The sequence below is a fragment of the Equus caballus genome, chromosome 6, assembly GCF_041296265.1.
Source record: "Equus caballus isolate H_3958 breed thoroughbred chromosome 6, TB-T2T, whole genome shotgun sequence".
In the NCBI taxonomy this organism is placed as follows: domain Eukaryota; kingdom Metazoa; phylum Chordata; class Mammalia; order Perissodactyla; family Equidae; genus Equus; species Equus caballus.
The window spans coordinates 2,422,998-2,440,651 of NC_091689.1; the positions used below are offsets into that span (position 1 = coordinate 2,422,998).

Consider the following 17,654-nt stretch of genomic DNA (forward strand, 5'->3'; position numbering starts at 1 on the left):
TCATTTAAAATATTATGGGAAGGGAGTCTATTGGTTTCACCAGACTGCCACAGGGTCCATGGCCTCAAAAAATACTAAGAATTCAGAAATTATTTCAGTAAATCAGGCAACAGAAAAAGCCTTGAACTAGAGCAATGGTAATAAGAAATATCTAAAATCAAGAAATAGGCAAGTTCACATGATTTACTGGTTAATTAAATGCCAAGAACCAAGGAGAAGTTGTCAATGATGACCCTCTAATTTTTAACTTGGGTGACTGATTGGTTGGTGGTGTATAGTTCTGGGAGTCGCCAGTGTAGACGTTGCATTTAAAACCATGAGAATGCCTGGGCCTCCCTGGGGAGAAGGTAGACAAAGAAACTGACTCAGGATAAACCCTAGGAAATGGATCTTCAAAGACCAGCTAATTCATTATCAGCTATAGCGTCATGCTGTATATATAACATAACAGCAAATAGATCTACTAAGGAAACAGTACAACTTTGACAAGCAATTGGTGCTTAATTTGCAAAGGACTATTGCTTGTGATTCTACTCTGCATTTATAATTTTTGCACCTGCAATTATTTGCATGCAAAAACAAATGCAGCAACAGTTGCTTCACTATAGGTACAGCCATCTAGATTTGCCTTAAAAAACATACAAAGAGATTCCATCTGTGAAAGTGCAGCAAATCCCTCACACACTTCCCGCTCCACATCCTGTCAGGCTGGGGGACACACTCCCTTCTGACTTCTCGTCTTGCTTCATCTTGTTCACGCATTGCAGGCTAGTCACTCTGAGAGCTGAGAGTCAGAGGCCTTTCCTCATCTCTGTTCTTTATGCTCCCCCCCATAAGTATAAAATGTACCATAGAACGGGCAGACTAAAAATGGTCGCCATTTCTGAAGCATGTCATTTGCCTTGTTAGTGTGAACAGATTCAATTTTTTTATTCACATGTAATTTTACAAGGTAGGCGATTTGAACACTGTAAAGACGAGATCTCACACAAATTTCTGCTCAAAGGTGACAAGAAAATTATGTTACTCTACTTTTAAAAAAAGTTTTAGCCATTTATTAAAAACACAGCTGTCAGTTTGGATCAAATATATTCATATTTCCCCATTATGTTATTAGGACTATCATGAAATTTAATAATTGTCCCTTGGAGTTTGATTTCCTACAGAAGCATCATAACACAATCAGTACTATAGCAAATAATTATTGAACTGTGTGGAGATAGTTATGATTTCAGCTGGGAAATATATAATAATAGATGAGAAATATAAAACCCAGGATAACACGATAAATATTCTGTTCTTATACAAATGTCAGTAATAATAAATGTGGGGACAACATAGCTTACTTTATGAAAATGAAACAGATTCCAGACAGAATAATTTTCAAAGGTTTTAATGATAGTTCACATAATACTTGCTTATCATTAATCATATTAAACACTTTGATTCTGATAAATCCTCTATGGTAGAAACAATATACACTTTAAGAATGGGAAATTGGGTAGTTTATTAGGCTAACAACTAAAATCAGAATGTAACATATATTTCTTCTATATGAAATCTATATGTCTCCATTCTACAGTGTTTAGAATTGTCATAAAGCATTTCCACGAAGGTTTTAGGGGCTAATGAACACTTAGGAATTCTAAAATGTTCACTAGTTTTTATTTTTTATACAAAAATTACAGTGATTAGGATGGCTCATTTTTGTTGTACTATCTTTTTCTCAGTGCTGTATAGGTCACAAAGAGTTGAAGCAGTAGTTAGACACCAGTCTTAAATTTATGGAAAACGAGGTGCACATTTGCACATTGGAGTTATGGTAAAGCAATTTGGATTTAGCAAAAGGGAAAATGAGAATTGTAACGGGGAAGTCATTCCAAAAAGAGAGATAATTAGAAGTAAAAGACAGGTTAGCCATTTGTTCTGTCATATAGAACTAAACATTTCAACCGATTCAGTCAAAGTTCAAAAATATTACTAGTGGCATGATAAACATAAGTCATTCATTTTCAAAAGAAGTAGAAGAATATTTTGAGAAATTAAAAAGGATAATGCTACTCACATCCTGAGCTACCATTTGTTGACACCAGAGTCAAGTTGGAAGGCCATGGATTCCGAACAATGTCTTGCCAATGAATTGTGTCTGTGTAACAAAGGAATTTGTTCTGGTCTACATAGACTCCACCATTTAGGATTTCTGTATGAAAACAAACAAACAAAGATTTGTCATCAGACTTCTTGATGAGGAAAAGGTATTCAATGAAAATGATATACTCTTTATTATTTTAAATGTTAAATTAGAGTTACTTTGTTAACAGCCAAGATATCTTTTATAACATCTTTTCCTGAGTCATATAAATAGCAGAAATTTGAAAAGATTGAAAGATACGAAGAAAAACAACGACTAATAATCCAAATACTTGGAAAGAAACACTCTTTACGTTTTGTTATAGATGTTATCAATCTCTTTTCTGTTTTACCCCCTGAAATTGAAATAATATTGCATATAGTATTTCATAGCCGACTTATTTTGTTTAATATTATATGGTGAGAATTTAACGATAACCAAATATTATTCTACATTATTTTTGATGAGAATATGATATGCCAGAGGATAAGTTAAGTAGTATTTATTTAAGCAGTCCCCTTTTGGTCATTTAACTTGCTCATCTCCAATTAGTTCTTTAAAATAAATTTCCACAAATGATATTCCAAGGTGGTAGAATGAATATTTTTAAGACTTTTGGTACAAGTTGTCAAATTTCTCTTAAGAAAAATTGTTTCAGTCAATGTGACATTGACTGGAGCCAGTAGGTAAGTAATTAGCACAAAATGGAAGCTAAAATTAATGCTTCAATCATAAAAATGTCCTTTGTCATCTCAAATGGAATCAATAAAATTGTCAATTATTTTTTAAGAATAACATAAAGCAGGATATAATAAAAACTCCTGTGGCTCACTAGGACAAGTGCATGACCATGGGACAAAAAGCACTAAAAGTCATTTTCACTTGATTCTCTATTTTGCAGTACTGGCCTTGATGAGCTAACTTGTCTCCCCTGAACAATGGCCGATCATACACATAGATTCTCTTCCAGAGAGCTTTAAGTTACCTAGCAAATAAAAAGTAGATATTTCCTCTGAAAATACTATTCTTATTATTTGAAGAAATTGGTTAGAAATACACAGAGCATCTTCCTGCCCAATATCTACCACATTTTCTCTTCTTGTATAATACAAAAACGACTTAAAAATAAATAATTTATCAGTCCACAAAGCATTCAGTTACAAGTAACAAAAATCTAATTAACAGTAGTTTATATAGATAGGGGATGATTTTTCTCACATAATAAGAAACCTACAGAAAGGAGTTACGAATATTAGTTTAGATGCTCTGCAGTATCCATGACCCGCTCTGCCATCCTCAGTGTTTGGCTTTATTTATTCCAGGCACAAGATAGCCTCTGCATGTAAAGGTCTGCGTTCTGAGCTTCAGGAAGGATGAAGACAGAAGAGCAAGCAAGAGATTTCCTCCTAGTGAGGCTCCAACTTTCTATTTGGGAATAGATATTCTCCCCAAAGATAATGTCTGCATTTCATTGGCCAGAAGAATATCCCATGGCTATTCCTACTGCAAGAGAGGCTGAGTAGGCAAGTATTTAGGTGGATATATTTCTATTCAAACAGAACTGAAACAAGCAGGAAGTTATTATTATCATTATTATTATTATTATTATTATTATTAGTGAGGAAGAAGAGGGACATGGGTATTGAGAAGGCAATCAACTCTGTGTCCCATGGTGGCCTTGAGAATATCACCTCTCCTGTGCAGTGCCCCAAGCTAAACATTTAAATCTCCTTAAACCAAAGAGGGAGAAAAACAATAAAGAAACATGTCACATCATTAGAGGGGTATTTGTGGAAGCCAGATTGGTGGGAACATTTAAAGTGCCTTACTGTGTTGCATGTATAAAATCCTCCAGATTAATTTTGACATTGCAGGGCTTTCCACATTTAAAATCACTATCATTCCCGTCATCAATCCTTTCACTATTGGTTCCCTTTGCTCAGGTGAGGAAAAAAGAAGAAACAAAAAGAAATTAGATCATCTTTCTACTTCTAAAACCCAGTTCATTATTTTTCATGACCTAACCATAGAAACTTCATCAAAGCAGAAGGGACATGTAAGATGTAAGAAAGGCTGTGAAAATGGATTTTTGCATTAATGCTTGGCATTAAGTTTCTATCTAAGAAATGTGATGATCTTATACTAATAGGTTTCTCATGAGACGTTAGATGATGCTCTTCTGCTCCAGGAATAATTCTTCATTATGTGACAGAGAAAGGATATTTTGACTGCTATCCAGGAAATGAAGGTTATTTTTCAGGCTACATATGGAAAAATTCCACTCAAAAAAATGTGAAGAGAAAAAGTAATAGCTCAAACATTGTGGGAAGAGTCTGTATTTTTCAGGAGTCACATTTTAATTCAAATAGTTCATACTGAAGGAACATAATATCCATCTCCAACTTCCTATCTAAAAATATTCAAACAGAATCAGATTATATTATATGAATAATAATCTCATCAAATCCCTTTCTTCAACAATATTAATCTGCTACCAATGTTGACATTTGTTTCTTATAAATTTTCCATTCAAGAGCTTGGTTTATACTTGGAAAAGGATTTAGAAAGGAGGCAATAATAATTTAAGTATAATCTTACATGTTAAAATTTCAAATTAAGACTATAATCATGATCAATCAGGATGATGCTTATATCATCCTAAATTTAAAACCCAGCATCTGCTAGCAATTCTGTCAGGAGGATTTAGAAATATTTAGTATTTAATGATGGATTGTTTAATCATTTGTATGTGCATTTTCCCTTAAAATAATCTTTTTTCCTTTATGTTTGGCTTATCCGATTCTGTTGTTGAATGTCACAAACCTCACAATTAGAAAAATGTGTATTTTATTGACATTTGTAGGAGCATTTTAATGTATATTTATCTTACATTTTGTTTTGATCAACTTGATTACCTAAATATTTGTCAGGAAATAATGTTAAAATTGCACTTATTTATTTGGATAGTTTATGTTGATTTTATAACTTTATACAATTTTTAAAATACCATTGGTAAGATGATACCAGAAAAGGATACCAAGAAGATACCAGAAAAATGTGTGACTGTACTTGAGATCTATCTTTGCTAACACACAAGAACAGCAGGGTTTTCCATAAGTTTTTTCAAAGATTTATAGAAGGTATCATCTGTATTAAATCAAGAGTTTCTCTCCCATTAGCATGAAATAAAGTGATTAACAAACAAATTTTAAAACCATGATAAAAAAAGACAATTGCTAATTCGAAGGAACATAGGCAAATAAGGCAGAAGTTTAGTTGATATTCAAACAAAGGTGCAGAAAGCTTCGAAAGTGAAAAGACTCAAAAAATGTTGAATAAACAAATGAGCTGAAGGTATTCTCATTCCGTTGTATTTCACTTCTATTGTAAGAAATATATCTGAGTAAATCAAGAGAGACACAAATAGATATTTGGTCATTGAAACAATTGGTAGAAAAAAGCTGTAATGAGTTTTCTTATCATGTTATATAAACAAAAATACTTCCAGCAAGTTCACAAAACAGAACTGTGTCCTCTTAATGAATGTCACAGTTAAATATAGTAAGATATACCAAATATGATATTCTATGAAAAAAGTATCATTTAATTACTGAAAAATTCCACTAAACACTTATATACATTTGTCTCAAACATTTCCTATGAGATTAATGCATGCAAGTCAAGTAAAACATAGCATGAATCTTCATATTTAGAGTAGGTAAATTTTAATCCACACTGCTCACCAATATGATGAATTTCACTTATATATAGCTCACAATTTGTAACTGAAATATAATTAGACTAGACTGCATGAAGGCAAAGGATATTTTTCAGTGTATCTATAGCATTAAACCTTGAGCAATAGCTACTCACTGAATATTTGTTAAATTGAACAGAAACAAAAAAGTACCACAAAATTTGCCATCAACATTGATCAGTTAACCTCTGTTGTAGTTCCTAATTTTCAATTATATTCTGACCAGATCAAAGTAAGAATGAAAGTTATCTTTTTCCATAAACCCTCTATAGGTCATCTTAACTGCTTCCATATTTCATTATGTCAGGGGTCATATCTGTTTTGTTCAAAACTGTATCCCCAATGTCTAGGATTATGCAAGGCATAAGCCAGATACACAACAAATATTTGCTTCATAAAAAAACACAATATCTTGACTATAGGAAAACATATTTTGAGAATAGCAATAAATATATAATATCTTGAGTATAGGAAAAAATTAAAATATATATAATTTTGAGGTTAAAGTCTTTATAAGCTGGAAGAGAAATAGCTTTTATTATATAAAATGTTGATAACTGATAATGTATATAATTACTGCAAACAATACGTTTGATATGTATAAGGCAAGACACATTTAGACATTTTCATTGGTATCCCTAAACCTATTTTGTGCACTAAATTCAATTATTATTTATCAAGTGATGATTTTGAGCCATCCTAAGCAGATCAAATTCCCCCAGACCTGTGCAAATTATCTAGCACATGCTACACAAAATTCTAAAAGCATGTGTTAATATTGAACCGTAAATCTACCTCCTATCATTCCTTAAATTATTTTTTAGAAAGGCATAAAGTGCCAATATGACATTTTAAAGAGGTCATAAAGCACTTGTGTCTCAGCCTTCCATTCCACAGAGATCATCCGCTTGACCACTTCTTCCCTCGATTCCCATTTGCGTGAGTCTAATGAAGAAGGAAATGTTTATGTTACTTAAATAAGTTCTTTTGTACTCTTCACTTCTTTTCAAATGCCAGTTACTATAGTGAATTTGAGGATGAGTGACCATTAAGAGAATCGTTGACATTTTGAAAATATATTCTCTCAAAAGAAAAGTGATAAAATACTGAATCATGTCTTTTTCCCCCTCCCCTGTATGAAATATCCTAATTATGATATAGCAGCCCTGCGGAAAATACAGATTAATATAACCTCCTTACTAGGTTTAAAAAGTCGACAAAATTGCATTGACCTCACACACAATTTGTAGCCATTTCATAAATAAGATTGAATGTCTTTCTCTTTTTATAAAATAAAGATTATAACTTTAAATGCAGTTATCCATATTCCACTTTAGTCTATATGATTGGTATTAACAGTAAACATTGCTCTTCTAATCACAAATCTACCAACCACAATAATATAGGAAAAATCTAATAAGCAAGAATGAAATACTTAACCTCAATCCCTGATTGTATATCTAAATGTCTTATTTTGCATGGGTGCATTCACAGGTCAACCTTAGAATTAAAATGATAATAAAAACAAAGATTAGAAATATTGCGCTTGTCTAATTATACTGTGTACATCTGAATAATGCATATATCAGACTGATATTGCCTATCCAAGCCAAAGGTCACAATCAAGATGTCAAAATTCAGCGTGGCAAAAGCCCATTTTCAAGATGAAGCTACAGGAAGCAGTTACTAGATTTTCTCAGACTTAAAGCAATGTATCTTTCTCACTGTCATCACCTTAAGCCACATGAGTCTGTTGGCAGACAATGACACAAAAGTAATATAGCCCACACCATCCACCTGTGATACTTAATACATCATCTCTGGAATGGACTTGGTCCAGAGATTCCTGTATCTTTCCCTAACCCAGACCTTTCAGCTGGGAGCACAATGAATTGCTGCTACCCTACTGGGTCAGCCCTCAAGGTTCATTATTAATAATCTGAGAGTCTAAAGGCTAATGAGAACCGGGTGCTTGAGGAGACAATGGCTCATTCATCATCAATCAAGCTTTGAAGTTTTTATACAGATGGTTTAAGAAGAGTTGAAGTGTGCAAAATTGAAATGTCACATTTGTATTGGGAATGGGGAGAGGGTGATAATGTAAATGAGTGATGTAACCTTCCATATTCAGCTCAATGATCAGAGTAAAACTCATGGATGCGGATATTGAATGTTGAGAAGTAACAATGGACAGTTTTTCGATCAGAGCAATGCAATTTCAAGAAGAAATTATTAAATTCATTGGCTGAAAATCAGCTTAAGATAGAAAATAATAGCAAAAATATCTTGATTTCAATTGATTGGAGCTCAGTAATGCTCTGCATAATGTTCCAACATATTGATATATACTTCAGGGTACACAACAACTCCTAACTTTCGTTAGGTTTTGACTGGAGTCCTAGCTCCTCTGCAAAGACCACCTGGTTCTTAGAGACTGCCTGCTTCTACCTCTTAGGACACTGATTATCCGAACCACTAATGTAAGGGAACAAATGCTACCTTACCTTCTTATCTATTCTTTTGTGTACTTGTCTTGTCTCCTCATCACATTGTAGGTCTGTAGATGATAAGAACCGTGACATAACATCTTTCTGTGGTCTTAGCGCCAAAGGCAGTGCCACACACACAGGAGAAACTGAAATTTTTTTGATGATTATAATGATAATAATAAAATCTTGAGAATATGACTGTAGCTTAATTGACAGTGTAACGTTAGTGATGTCTCCTCCTTATGCACTAGATAATGTTTACATTGTAAATCACATAAAATACTGAATAAAATTAGTGTGATCTTAATGTATTAATTCTTCCCATCCATTAGGGAAGTGATAATCCACTTAAAATCACTGATATTCTCTGGAAATATTTAAAAATAAAGTTTTTCTTGTAGCTGTCCTTAAATTATGAATACAAGATTTCTTTCTCAAATTGCTCTCTCCGCTCATTATATAATTCCATGTGTGTGTCAATATGTTTAATATTTGTCTTCTAATAATTCTTCCCAAACTTGTATTTCCCTATTCCTATTCAAATTAGAATCACATGCTGTAAAAGTCAATTAGACTGAAAACTTGAGATTCATCATTAATTCGTTCACCTCTATATTTAGTCAGTCATGGTACTCTACATAAAATTCCTCCCAATGTCTATTTTAATTTAACCCTTTCTTTTTACACCCACTGCTACTCCCTAATTCATGTTCTATCATCTCATACTAGATTCAACTGTTTGCTTCTAACACACCTTCCCACGAATCCATCTTGCATATCAAAGTCATAATATATTCTATACTATAGATAGATAGATATACTATAGGTAGGTGAGCAGTCAGATAGACAGATGGATAGATCTTCCACTATCAGGCCTTTGAGTGTGAAGGCAATAATACGGAATCTAGTTAACTGGGTAAAACTAAGTTCAAAATCGAGTTTTCCCCTTGCTAGACGTGAGATCTCATATACCTCTATGAGACTCAGTTTGCTCAACTCTATAACAGGAGTATTGTACTCACAGTATCTGTCACAGGGTTGTTTATTTTGTTACTCTTTATACTTGGTAATTACTTAAATCGTTGTTTACCAATTGGTATGAACAGGAGTTATCTTTTTCTGTGTATTTGTATTAATTTTGCATTACTTAGTACTGGAATAGACTGTAATTTTTTTTCGTTTTTTTTTTTAAGATTTTATTTTTTCCTTTTTCTCCCCAAAGCCCCTCCGGTACATAGTTGTATATTCTTCGTTGTGGATCCCTCTAGTTGTGGCATGTGGGACGCTGCCCCAGCGTGGTTTGATGAGCAGTGCCATGTCTGCGCCCGGGATTCGAACCAACGAAACACTAGGCCGCCTGCAGAGGAGCGCGCGAACTTAACCACTCGGCCACGGGGCCAGCCCCTGGAATAGACTGTAGTTTTAAAGAAGATAGAGTTTTATTTTTCTTTCATATAAAAGTCTGGCTAGGTGATTCAAGCTGTTAGGGAAATTCCACAGCCATTAGGGGCCCAGATTCCATTTCATCTCGTTGCTCCATCATCTTCAATAAAGAGGAGCTTCTACCTGGTAACATCCATGCAAGAGATGGAGGAAAGCACGAGGAACAGAGGATGAGTACATGCTATCTCTTAAAGAAGGTCCCTGCAAACTACCACAAGACATTTATACTTATATCTCATTGGTCTAGATTCAGTCACGGAACCAAAGCTAGGCACAAGGAAAGTGGGGAATCAAAGTCTTTATTCTGGGTGGTCACATGATTAGCTAAACTTTATATAATATTTAAAAGTTAGACAGTTGTAATGGATATTGGGAGACAAAAAGTAGTCTCTGTCACACTGACTCAAAAGAAATCTTGCATCTTCTGGATACTTACAAAACAAAAATCTTGTGACTTGAACAAATGTATAGATAGGATATTTTTCAAACTTTTTCATTGAAGTATAATATACATACATAGATGTGAGTATGTCATAGGCAATATATTTTTATAAACTGTACAAAGTTATATAACCAGCACCCAGATTAAAAAAATAGAACACATCAGCACCACAGAAACCTTTGTCACATTGCTCTCTCTAGGAGCCTTCATCCTGGCTTTGAACAAGATCACTTTTACCGTTTTTTGTATTTTACATAAATGGAATAATACCATATGCATTCTTTCATGTCTGGCTCCCTTTTGCTCAACATTATGTTGTAAAATTCATCCATATTGTTCATTTTCCTTGCTGTATGGTATTGCATGTTTTGTTTATCCATTATACATTGATGGGCATTTGGTAATTTCCACATTTTGGCTATTACAAATAGTGATGCTATGAACATCCTAGAATATTCCTTTTGGCAACCATACATACATATTTATGCTGTGTACATATCTAGAAGTGGAATTACTGGGCCACAGTGACAATCAGTTTTTTAAAATGCTTTAAACAATTTATATTCTCATCAGTAGTATATGAGAAATCTACTTGCTTCTTAACCTTGTCAACCTCTGTTTTTTTCTATTTCATTATAGCCATTCAGGTTGGTGTGTAGTGATATCATTTTAATTTGCACTTCCTCAATTATTAATAAAGTTAAGTCTCCCAAGTACTATTTTTGAAGTGTAATTTTTATTTTTATTTACTTTTTTGCTGAGGAAGATTAGCCCTGAGCTAATATTTGTGCCAATCTTCTTCTCCTTTATATGTGGTTGCTGCCACAGTGTGGGTGACGAGTGGTGTATGTCCACACCCGGATACAAACCTGTGAACCCAGGCTGCTGAAGCAGAACACGCCAAACTTAACCACTACGCCATGGGGCCAACCTCAGAAGTGTAATTTTTAAAGGGAGAGGTTTATTTCTGTTTACCTGAGGAAGGGTCTTTCTATGTGGGAAACACAAAGCACTGTGGAAAACTTGATCTTCATTTGAGGTTATTAGTAAACATTTGACTAACAATGTACGGATATTACTCTCCTAACTTTTTAATGTTTTGTGGGGGAATCAGACAATTTTTGAAAATAATACTTTAAAATATGTTAGAAAATATATTAAAGCCATATCAATAATTACAAAAATCAAGAGCAAAGTATGCATTCTGGATGATGGATGAAAAACATCACATTAAGTGAATATTTCTCTGATTAGAGAGACAAACACAATCAAAGATACATAAAAAGAAAGAATGAGAAATTCAATATTGTATTACTATTAAAATAGAACAACCCTTTACATAAAGATAAAATATTTTTATTCCCCTATCCACCAGAAAGCCCTCATTACAGGCAATAATCCTCTTAAATAACTGCTCCAAGTTTCCAGAAAATGTAATTGCTTCAGTAGAACAAATAAGTAGAGTTCAATGTTTTCATTACCAATAAGGGAGAAAGTCATGTTAGTACCTAGAAACGATTTGTCCCTTTTATTTACAGGCTTTCATCCAATAAGCCTGGGATGCACTGCAAGGTCACTTTCAAATATCTCACCTATGATATTAGTTTGTATAGTTTTAATAACTCTTCTCACAAAGTGTGATTTCTTCACTACTTCTTTAGAATATTTCAGAAAAGTATGATCTTTCCCGATGGCAGCAATAATAAAGAATATTGTTATGTAGGTTTGTTGCTGGCAAGTTAAGACTTGCAAATAAAAGATAAAGCAAGAGAAAGAAAAATGATTTAATCTTGTAAAATGATAAGACAATTTTCCAACACACCAAGATTTTTTTTAAACGTCATACAAGAACATTAAAAATAACAAATACATGATTTGGAGGCCTGGGTGTCTCAGCTTAAATGCCTATAATGTTAAAGCAATGTTAAAAATAATAAATAAAGATAACATTTTACGAAAACAGAAATTGAAGTCATAAAATAAGAAAGCAAAGAAGCTGATACTACAACACTCTTAAAACCCAAAAGTAGGTCCAAATTAAATATTTCTTTCAGATAGAGGTTTAATCTGGAGAAAATTAGGAAGGAATGACTGAATAGGAGTAGTCTCCATTTCATAAAGTGCTGGTTTCAAAATATGAAGTAAATACATGGCAAAATTGAAAGAAATAGTTTTGGAGTTAAATTGGTTTGTATAGAGATTTAAATTAGTATGAATTGCATACAGTACGTGCACAAATCTTAAGCTCTATATTTTTTACATATACATGTACAGTGCTGTGTTTGTGCATCTGTCTCCATGTAGTGATCATCCAGACAAAGACACAATATTTCTATCACTACAGAAATTTCTCCTTGCTCCTTCCCAATCGAGACCCCCAAGGCCACCATTCTGACTTCCATCACCACAGATTAGCTTTGCCTGTGTATTACATTCATCTAAATGGAATCACACAGCGTGTGTTCTTTTTTCTTGCCTTCTTTTACCAAAAATAACATTTTTGAGATTTCTTTATGCTATTGCCTATATTAATGTATTCATTTTTATTGTTTACTATTCCACTATATGAATATGCCACAATTTGTTTATAGATTAGTTTGCAGATTAAGCACAGCTTTGCTACCTTTAGCTCTATGAGTTCAGGCAAATTAAAGTTTCTTTTCTATTACCTATAAAATTGGGATAATAATATTAACTTCGTTGGGTTACAGTGAGAATTACAATCTTGTATAAAGTAACTGGTACATACCAGGTGCTCAAAACTTGGCAGGTATTTCAACATAGCTTATTGGTGTAGTTCAGGATCCTCCTTTACCCAAAGTATTTAAAAACATATGCACATCAGTTAAAGTATGGATCTATTGGTAGCAAAGAAGACCGAGTAAAAACTTCTAAAAGTCATAAGAAATCCTCCTATGTTAAGCTTGGTGAAGAGTATAACAATTTCAGAACTAGATATGTTAAGCTAAAATATTATTAAATGTATTTCCAAAGTTGGTTAATAAAAAAGTGGAGTTGTTTGTATTTTATAAGCTAAATTGTTCCTGAAGACAGGATTACAAATTCTATGACTCACCATTTCTCCCACACTGAGTTATCCTGGATGTCTTGCTGGGTTAACCCTTTGAGTCATATCTTGTCAGCTCTCTAACCACATTTCTGTGACAGCATTTAGAGCTCTTAGACTTCTCTTTGTTCGGTTCAGGTTGGTGCATCGTCCCCAGGTCACAAAGTCTCTGCTGGCAATTTCCAGGTGACCTTTACCTCTGTTGTCACTACCACTGTGCTTCAAAACAGTTGGGTAAATTCCAAAGGACAGGGAGAAATAAGTCAAGCCTTTCTCTCCCAGTTCAAGGGCCTGGCATGGATTAATTAGGAAACACAGAGCACTATTAAACATACCTATGTATCTCAGGGCTGGGCAGGGAGATGGGGTTGCTACATACGTTTGTTTAAATGTTGGATTTTAAAAATTAAATCAATAAAATGGGTAATAAAAATAAGACGTGTAACTAGCATCACTATAATAATACTGCTGGTCGGTATAGGGAAAGAAAAGTCATTAGTCTTGAGTGAAGACAAGAGGTAATCAAATACTATATTTGCTCAGAGATCTTAAGACTTAAAGCTACATACTTAAGATATTTGAAGATAAAACTCATTAAAATATCTGCAGAAGCTACTTACATCATTTTTTAATGAATCGCTATATTCTATGGCTCCTAGCACCACCACCCTCATTTTTCTTTATTGTAAAAATTATTTTCATATTGTGACAGCTAACGTCATAATAGAACAGGCTCCACTATGCAACAATATCTCTCCGTAACCTGTATTATCATGTCTTCTAAATCAAGATACACTTTTGCCTTAGAACGCTTCCACTTTCCCAGGGTTAATAAACATGATTTTATAATTATTTGGGAAATTTGGCTGCCCCTTGAGGCTGGACATGAAGAAATGACCCAAATGCCAAGATGCCTTACAACGTCAGATGGTTCAGTCAATTCAAGATGCCACCATTCAAGATGGAAATTTACTGGGATGTAAGATCTGCACAGGCTCTGGGATCAGCCTCCTTAACTAGGACTCCGCCATAGACGACGCGGGAGATTTCGGTCACATCAGTGATTCTCCCCGAGTCTTAGTTACCTTAACCATTAGATAGGGAGAGAGACACTAAAATACGTTTCCCAATTATAAGGAGAAAATGAGCTGATACAGGTAAGTGTTCACCACAGTGTCTGTCAGACAGCAAATGTCCAACTGATGGACTATCATTAATATTACTAAGGGGAGGATAAGAAAAGGTCTTTGATAAGCATATTTCTTCTATCCTGCTTGATTTTTTCCTGTTCTCTCCTACAAATATATTTTTCAGGGAACTAAAACTGGGACGGGATTATTAGGCCAAGTTAGAATATGTGAATTTGTGTTTGTTCATTTTGAAAAATTATTTTCAACTTACATGAGCTTCAGATGCCCTTTTAGGAGTATGTTATGGGTTCTGAACATCCCTAAAATTAAAATCCTTAAATTCAGAATTTTCTTTTTTTGGGTGGGATTCCTATACCCAAAAAGCATAAAAAACAAGATGCAGAATGATGAGCAAGGTGCCAGATGCCTCCCACATCGACAAAGGTCCAGGTAGGATTCCCACGCCTGCCCATCAGGCTCCAAAGCCCACTGTTAGCCACCTCACTCTAACACCTCTTGGTAAATGCTGCCATTCTTTGAACGTATTTATAACGCAATATTTCTCTTAACCCTTACAGAAGTCCTATGAGGTAATTATTACTAGTCTTATTTTACAGATGAGAAAACCAAAGTTTAGAGAGATCAATAACTGGTCAGAGTTCTAGAGAATTATGATTTCAACTCATTTTAACTGCTGAGTTGGGATCCTGCTTTTAAACTTCTTATTCTATACTCTTTCCAGAATAGAAAGAAAGGCTGAGCAGTTTAAAGGAAAAAACAAAATAAGTTTAAGCTGAACTGAGGCACAACCCTTATTTAATACACTTCTAAGTATAATTAAGAACTTCTGGTAATTCCCCAAAGTCCTTTTTGAAAATATTTTATTGAGTTAAAGGTAAATGCTTTTAAGGTATCTTTCTAACTAAAACACTGAATGGAAACAATGTTGGTTCTGTTAGATATGTGCACTGTATCCCAACGCCATCACTGGAGGTGTGTTCCTCTTGCCTCCATTGAAAGTAGACACAGGGGAAAGGACAGCACAATAAAACTTCAAGAATTCAGGGGCTGGCCCAATGGCCAAGTGGTTAAGTTCGTGCTCTCTGCTTTGGTGGCCCAGGGTTTGACCAGTTTGAATCCTGGACGCAGACATGGCACCACTCATCAAGCCATGCTGTGGCAGCGTCCCACATGACACAACTAGAAGGACCCATAACTAAAAATACACAGCTATGTACCAGGGGGCTTTGGGAGAAAAAGGAAAACTAAAAAAGAAAAAAAGAATTCAGTCTACTTATGGAAAAGCCCTTCAATTCAGTAAAAAGGCTGAAATAAGGAAAATAAATAAAGGCAATTTTATTATTTTCAAGTGTGATGGGAGCTCTGTGCTTAGTCTCTGGAAGCTCTGCTCTAATGAATATGGTAAAATGACTTTAATTACCTTTTCCAAAATCACAGCCCGAGAGAATCTATCTAGATGTGCTCTGTGGTTTCACTTCTAAAACTAGGAAGATGGGTCATTAAAATGTGCAGGGCATTTGGTTTTCCTAAGCAAATCTGCATTTTCTTTGTTTGTTTTTCCTATTATTTTTTGTTGAGCAACTAATAGAAAGAGAGAAAAAGAGGAAAGCATTCAGATTAGTGAAATCAAATTGACGAAAATTTATTTTAGCATTATGCTTAGTATGCTAATCATTTTAAAGGCAAATGAGGTAAAGCCCCTAAGATGGAAGAAAAAGGAATTCAAAATTAAAACACACGGTTAAATGTAGCTTATCACAGCTCCTTTTCTGCAGGTAAACTTACTGAATTGAATTGTGCACCATTCAACATTATAAGAGGACTGAAGTATCTTCTTGGTGCATAAATTTTTAGTTATCCTCCTTTCTTTGTTTGATATAATTAAATATATCCATCTTTAGATATGTCTACCAGATAACTTTTATTTAAAACAGTGGAAAAGGAGGGAGATGATTTTATTTTGGAGTTTGGGATATTTTATTAATTTTATTTATATTAATTTCATAAATGTGCTGAGAAAATAGATAGGAATATAATGTATTGTACATAGAAGAATTTTTCTTCTACCTCTAAAAAAGTCTAGTTTAATTTTAAAGACTTCATTATCTTTCAAAGCATAAAGCCCTTAATTAAAATTGCCTCACATAAGAAGTAGAATTAGAGAAAACATTTTTAGAAATTTTATGAAACTAAGTATTTAACTGTGAATTCAAAAAGGCTTAAACTAGATAATTTTTTTTCCTTTGGTGAGGAATATTGGCCCTGAGCTAACATCAGTTGCCAATCTTCCTCTTTTTGCTTGAGGAAGCTGGTCCCTGAGCTAACATCTGTGCCAATCTTCCTCTATTTTGTATGTGGGACACCACCACCACACGGCTCAATGTGAGCTGTGTAGGTCTGCAGCGAGGATCAGAACCCGCAACCCCAGGCCGCCAAAGCAGAGCATGTGAACTTAACCACTACACCACCGGGGCAGCCCCTAAACTAGATAATATAATATGACCTTACTAGAGAGAATAGTGCATAGATTATCTTGTAGGAATTCACATTATATTCCTAATTTACTTTTGTAGGACATGCATTTATATAGCTCTGTCATATTTGAAAGAAGTTTACATAGAAAATTAAGCTCTGGTGATAATTTCTTTGTAAGCCTACCTAATCTGAGATGTAAGGGGGCTAAAAAAAAAAGACTAACCAAACTAGCATAAAAATCTGGAATACAAGTGGGAATGTAAGCAGGAGTAGCACTAGTGTCCTCAACCCTACTTTCACCATTGTTACACATACATTTTTCCTTATAATTAAACCACAACACAGAAATATTATTTACTAAGAAGCTATAATATTTTGAGAACTGTTCTTCACAATTTTCTAAGTGGCCCTGGTCCCCTATTCTCATTTTACTTCAGAGCTCAGAACAATTAGATGGCAACATCTGGCAAGTATTGTTCCAAACTAGATGCTAAACATAATTATTTTAAAAGTCTGTTTGTGCTGAGATCAGAAAAAAAGAATGATAATTTTTACCTCAAAATGTGTTTTTGAAATAAAAATATTTTAAAACGTTTCCTTTGTAATCGTTTAATATTTTCTTTTCTCTGGAGCTTCAAGAGTTATAATCTAAATTGCAACTGAAGGAAGCCTAAGCTGGGTGATGCGCACCTAGCCATT

At 34.1% G+C, this 17,654-nt stretch overlaps 1 protein-coding gene across 6 annotated transcripts in view; it reads right to left on the reverse strand.

Annotated features, from left to right (window-relative positions):
• Positions 1 to 17,654, reverse strand: part of ERBB4 (erb-b2 receptor tyrosine kinase 4) — a 1,102,331-nt gene that overhangs the window by 371,979 nt on the left and 712,698 nt on the right. For all 6 annotated transcript variants that reach the window (XM_023644065.2, XM_023644064.2, XM_001488767.6 and 3 more), the window contains exon 4: positions 2,066 to 2,200. In XM_023644065.2, coding sequence (XP_023499833.1) covers positions 2,066 to 2,200 — 135 coding nt within the window. The remainder of the gene's footprint in view (positions 1 to 2,065; positions 2,201 to 17,654) is intronic.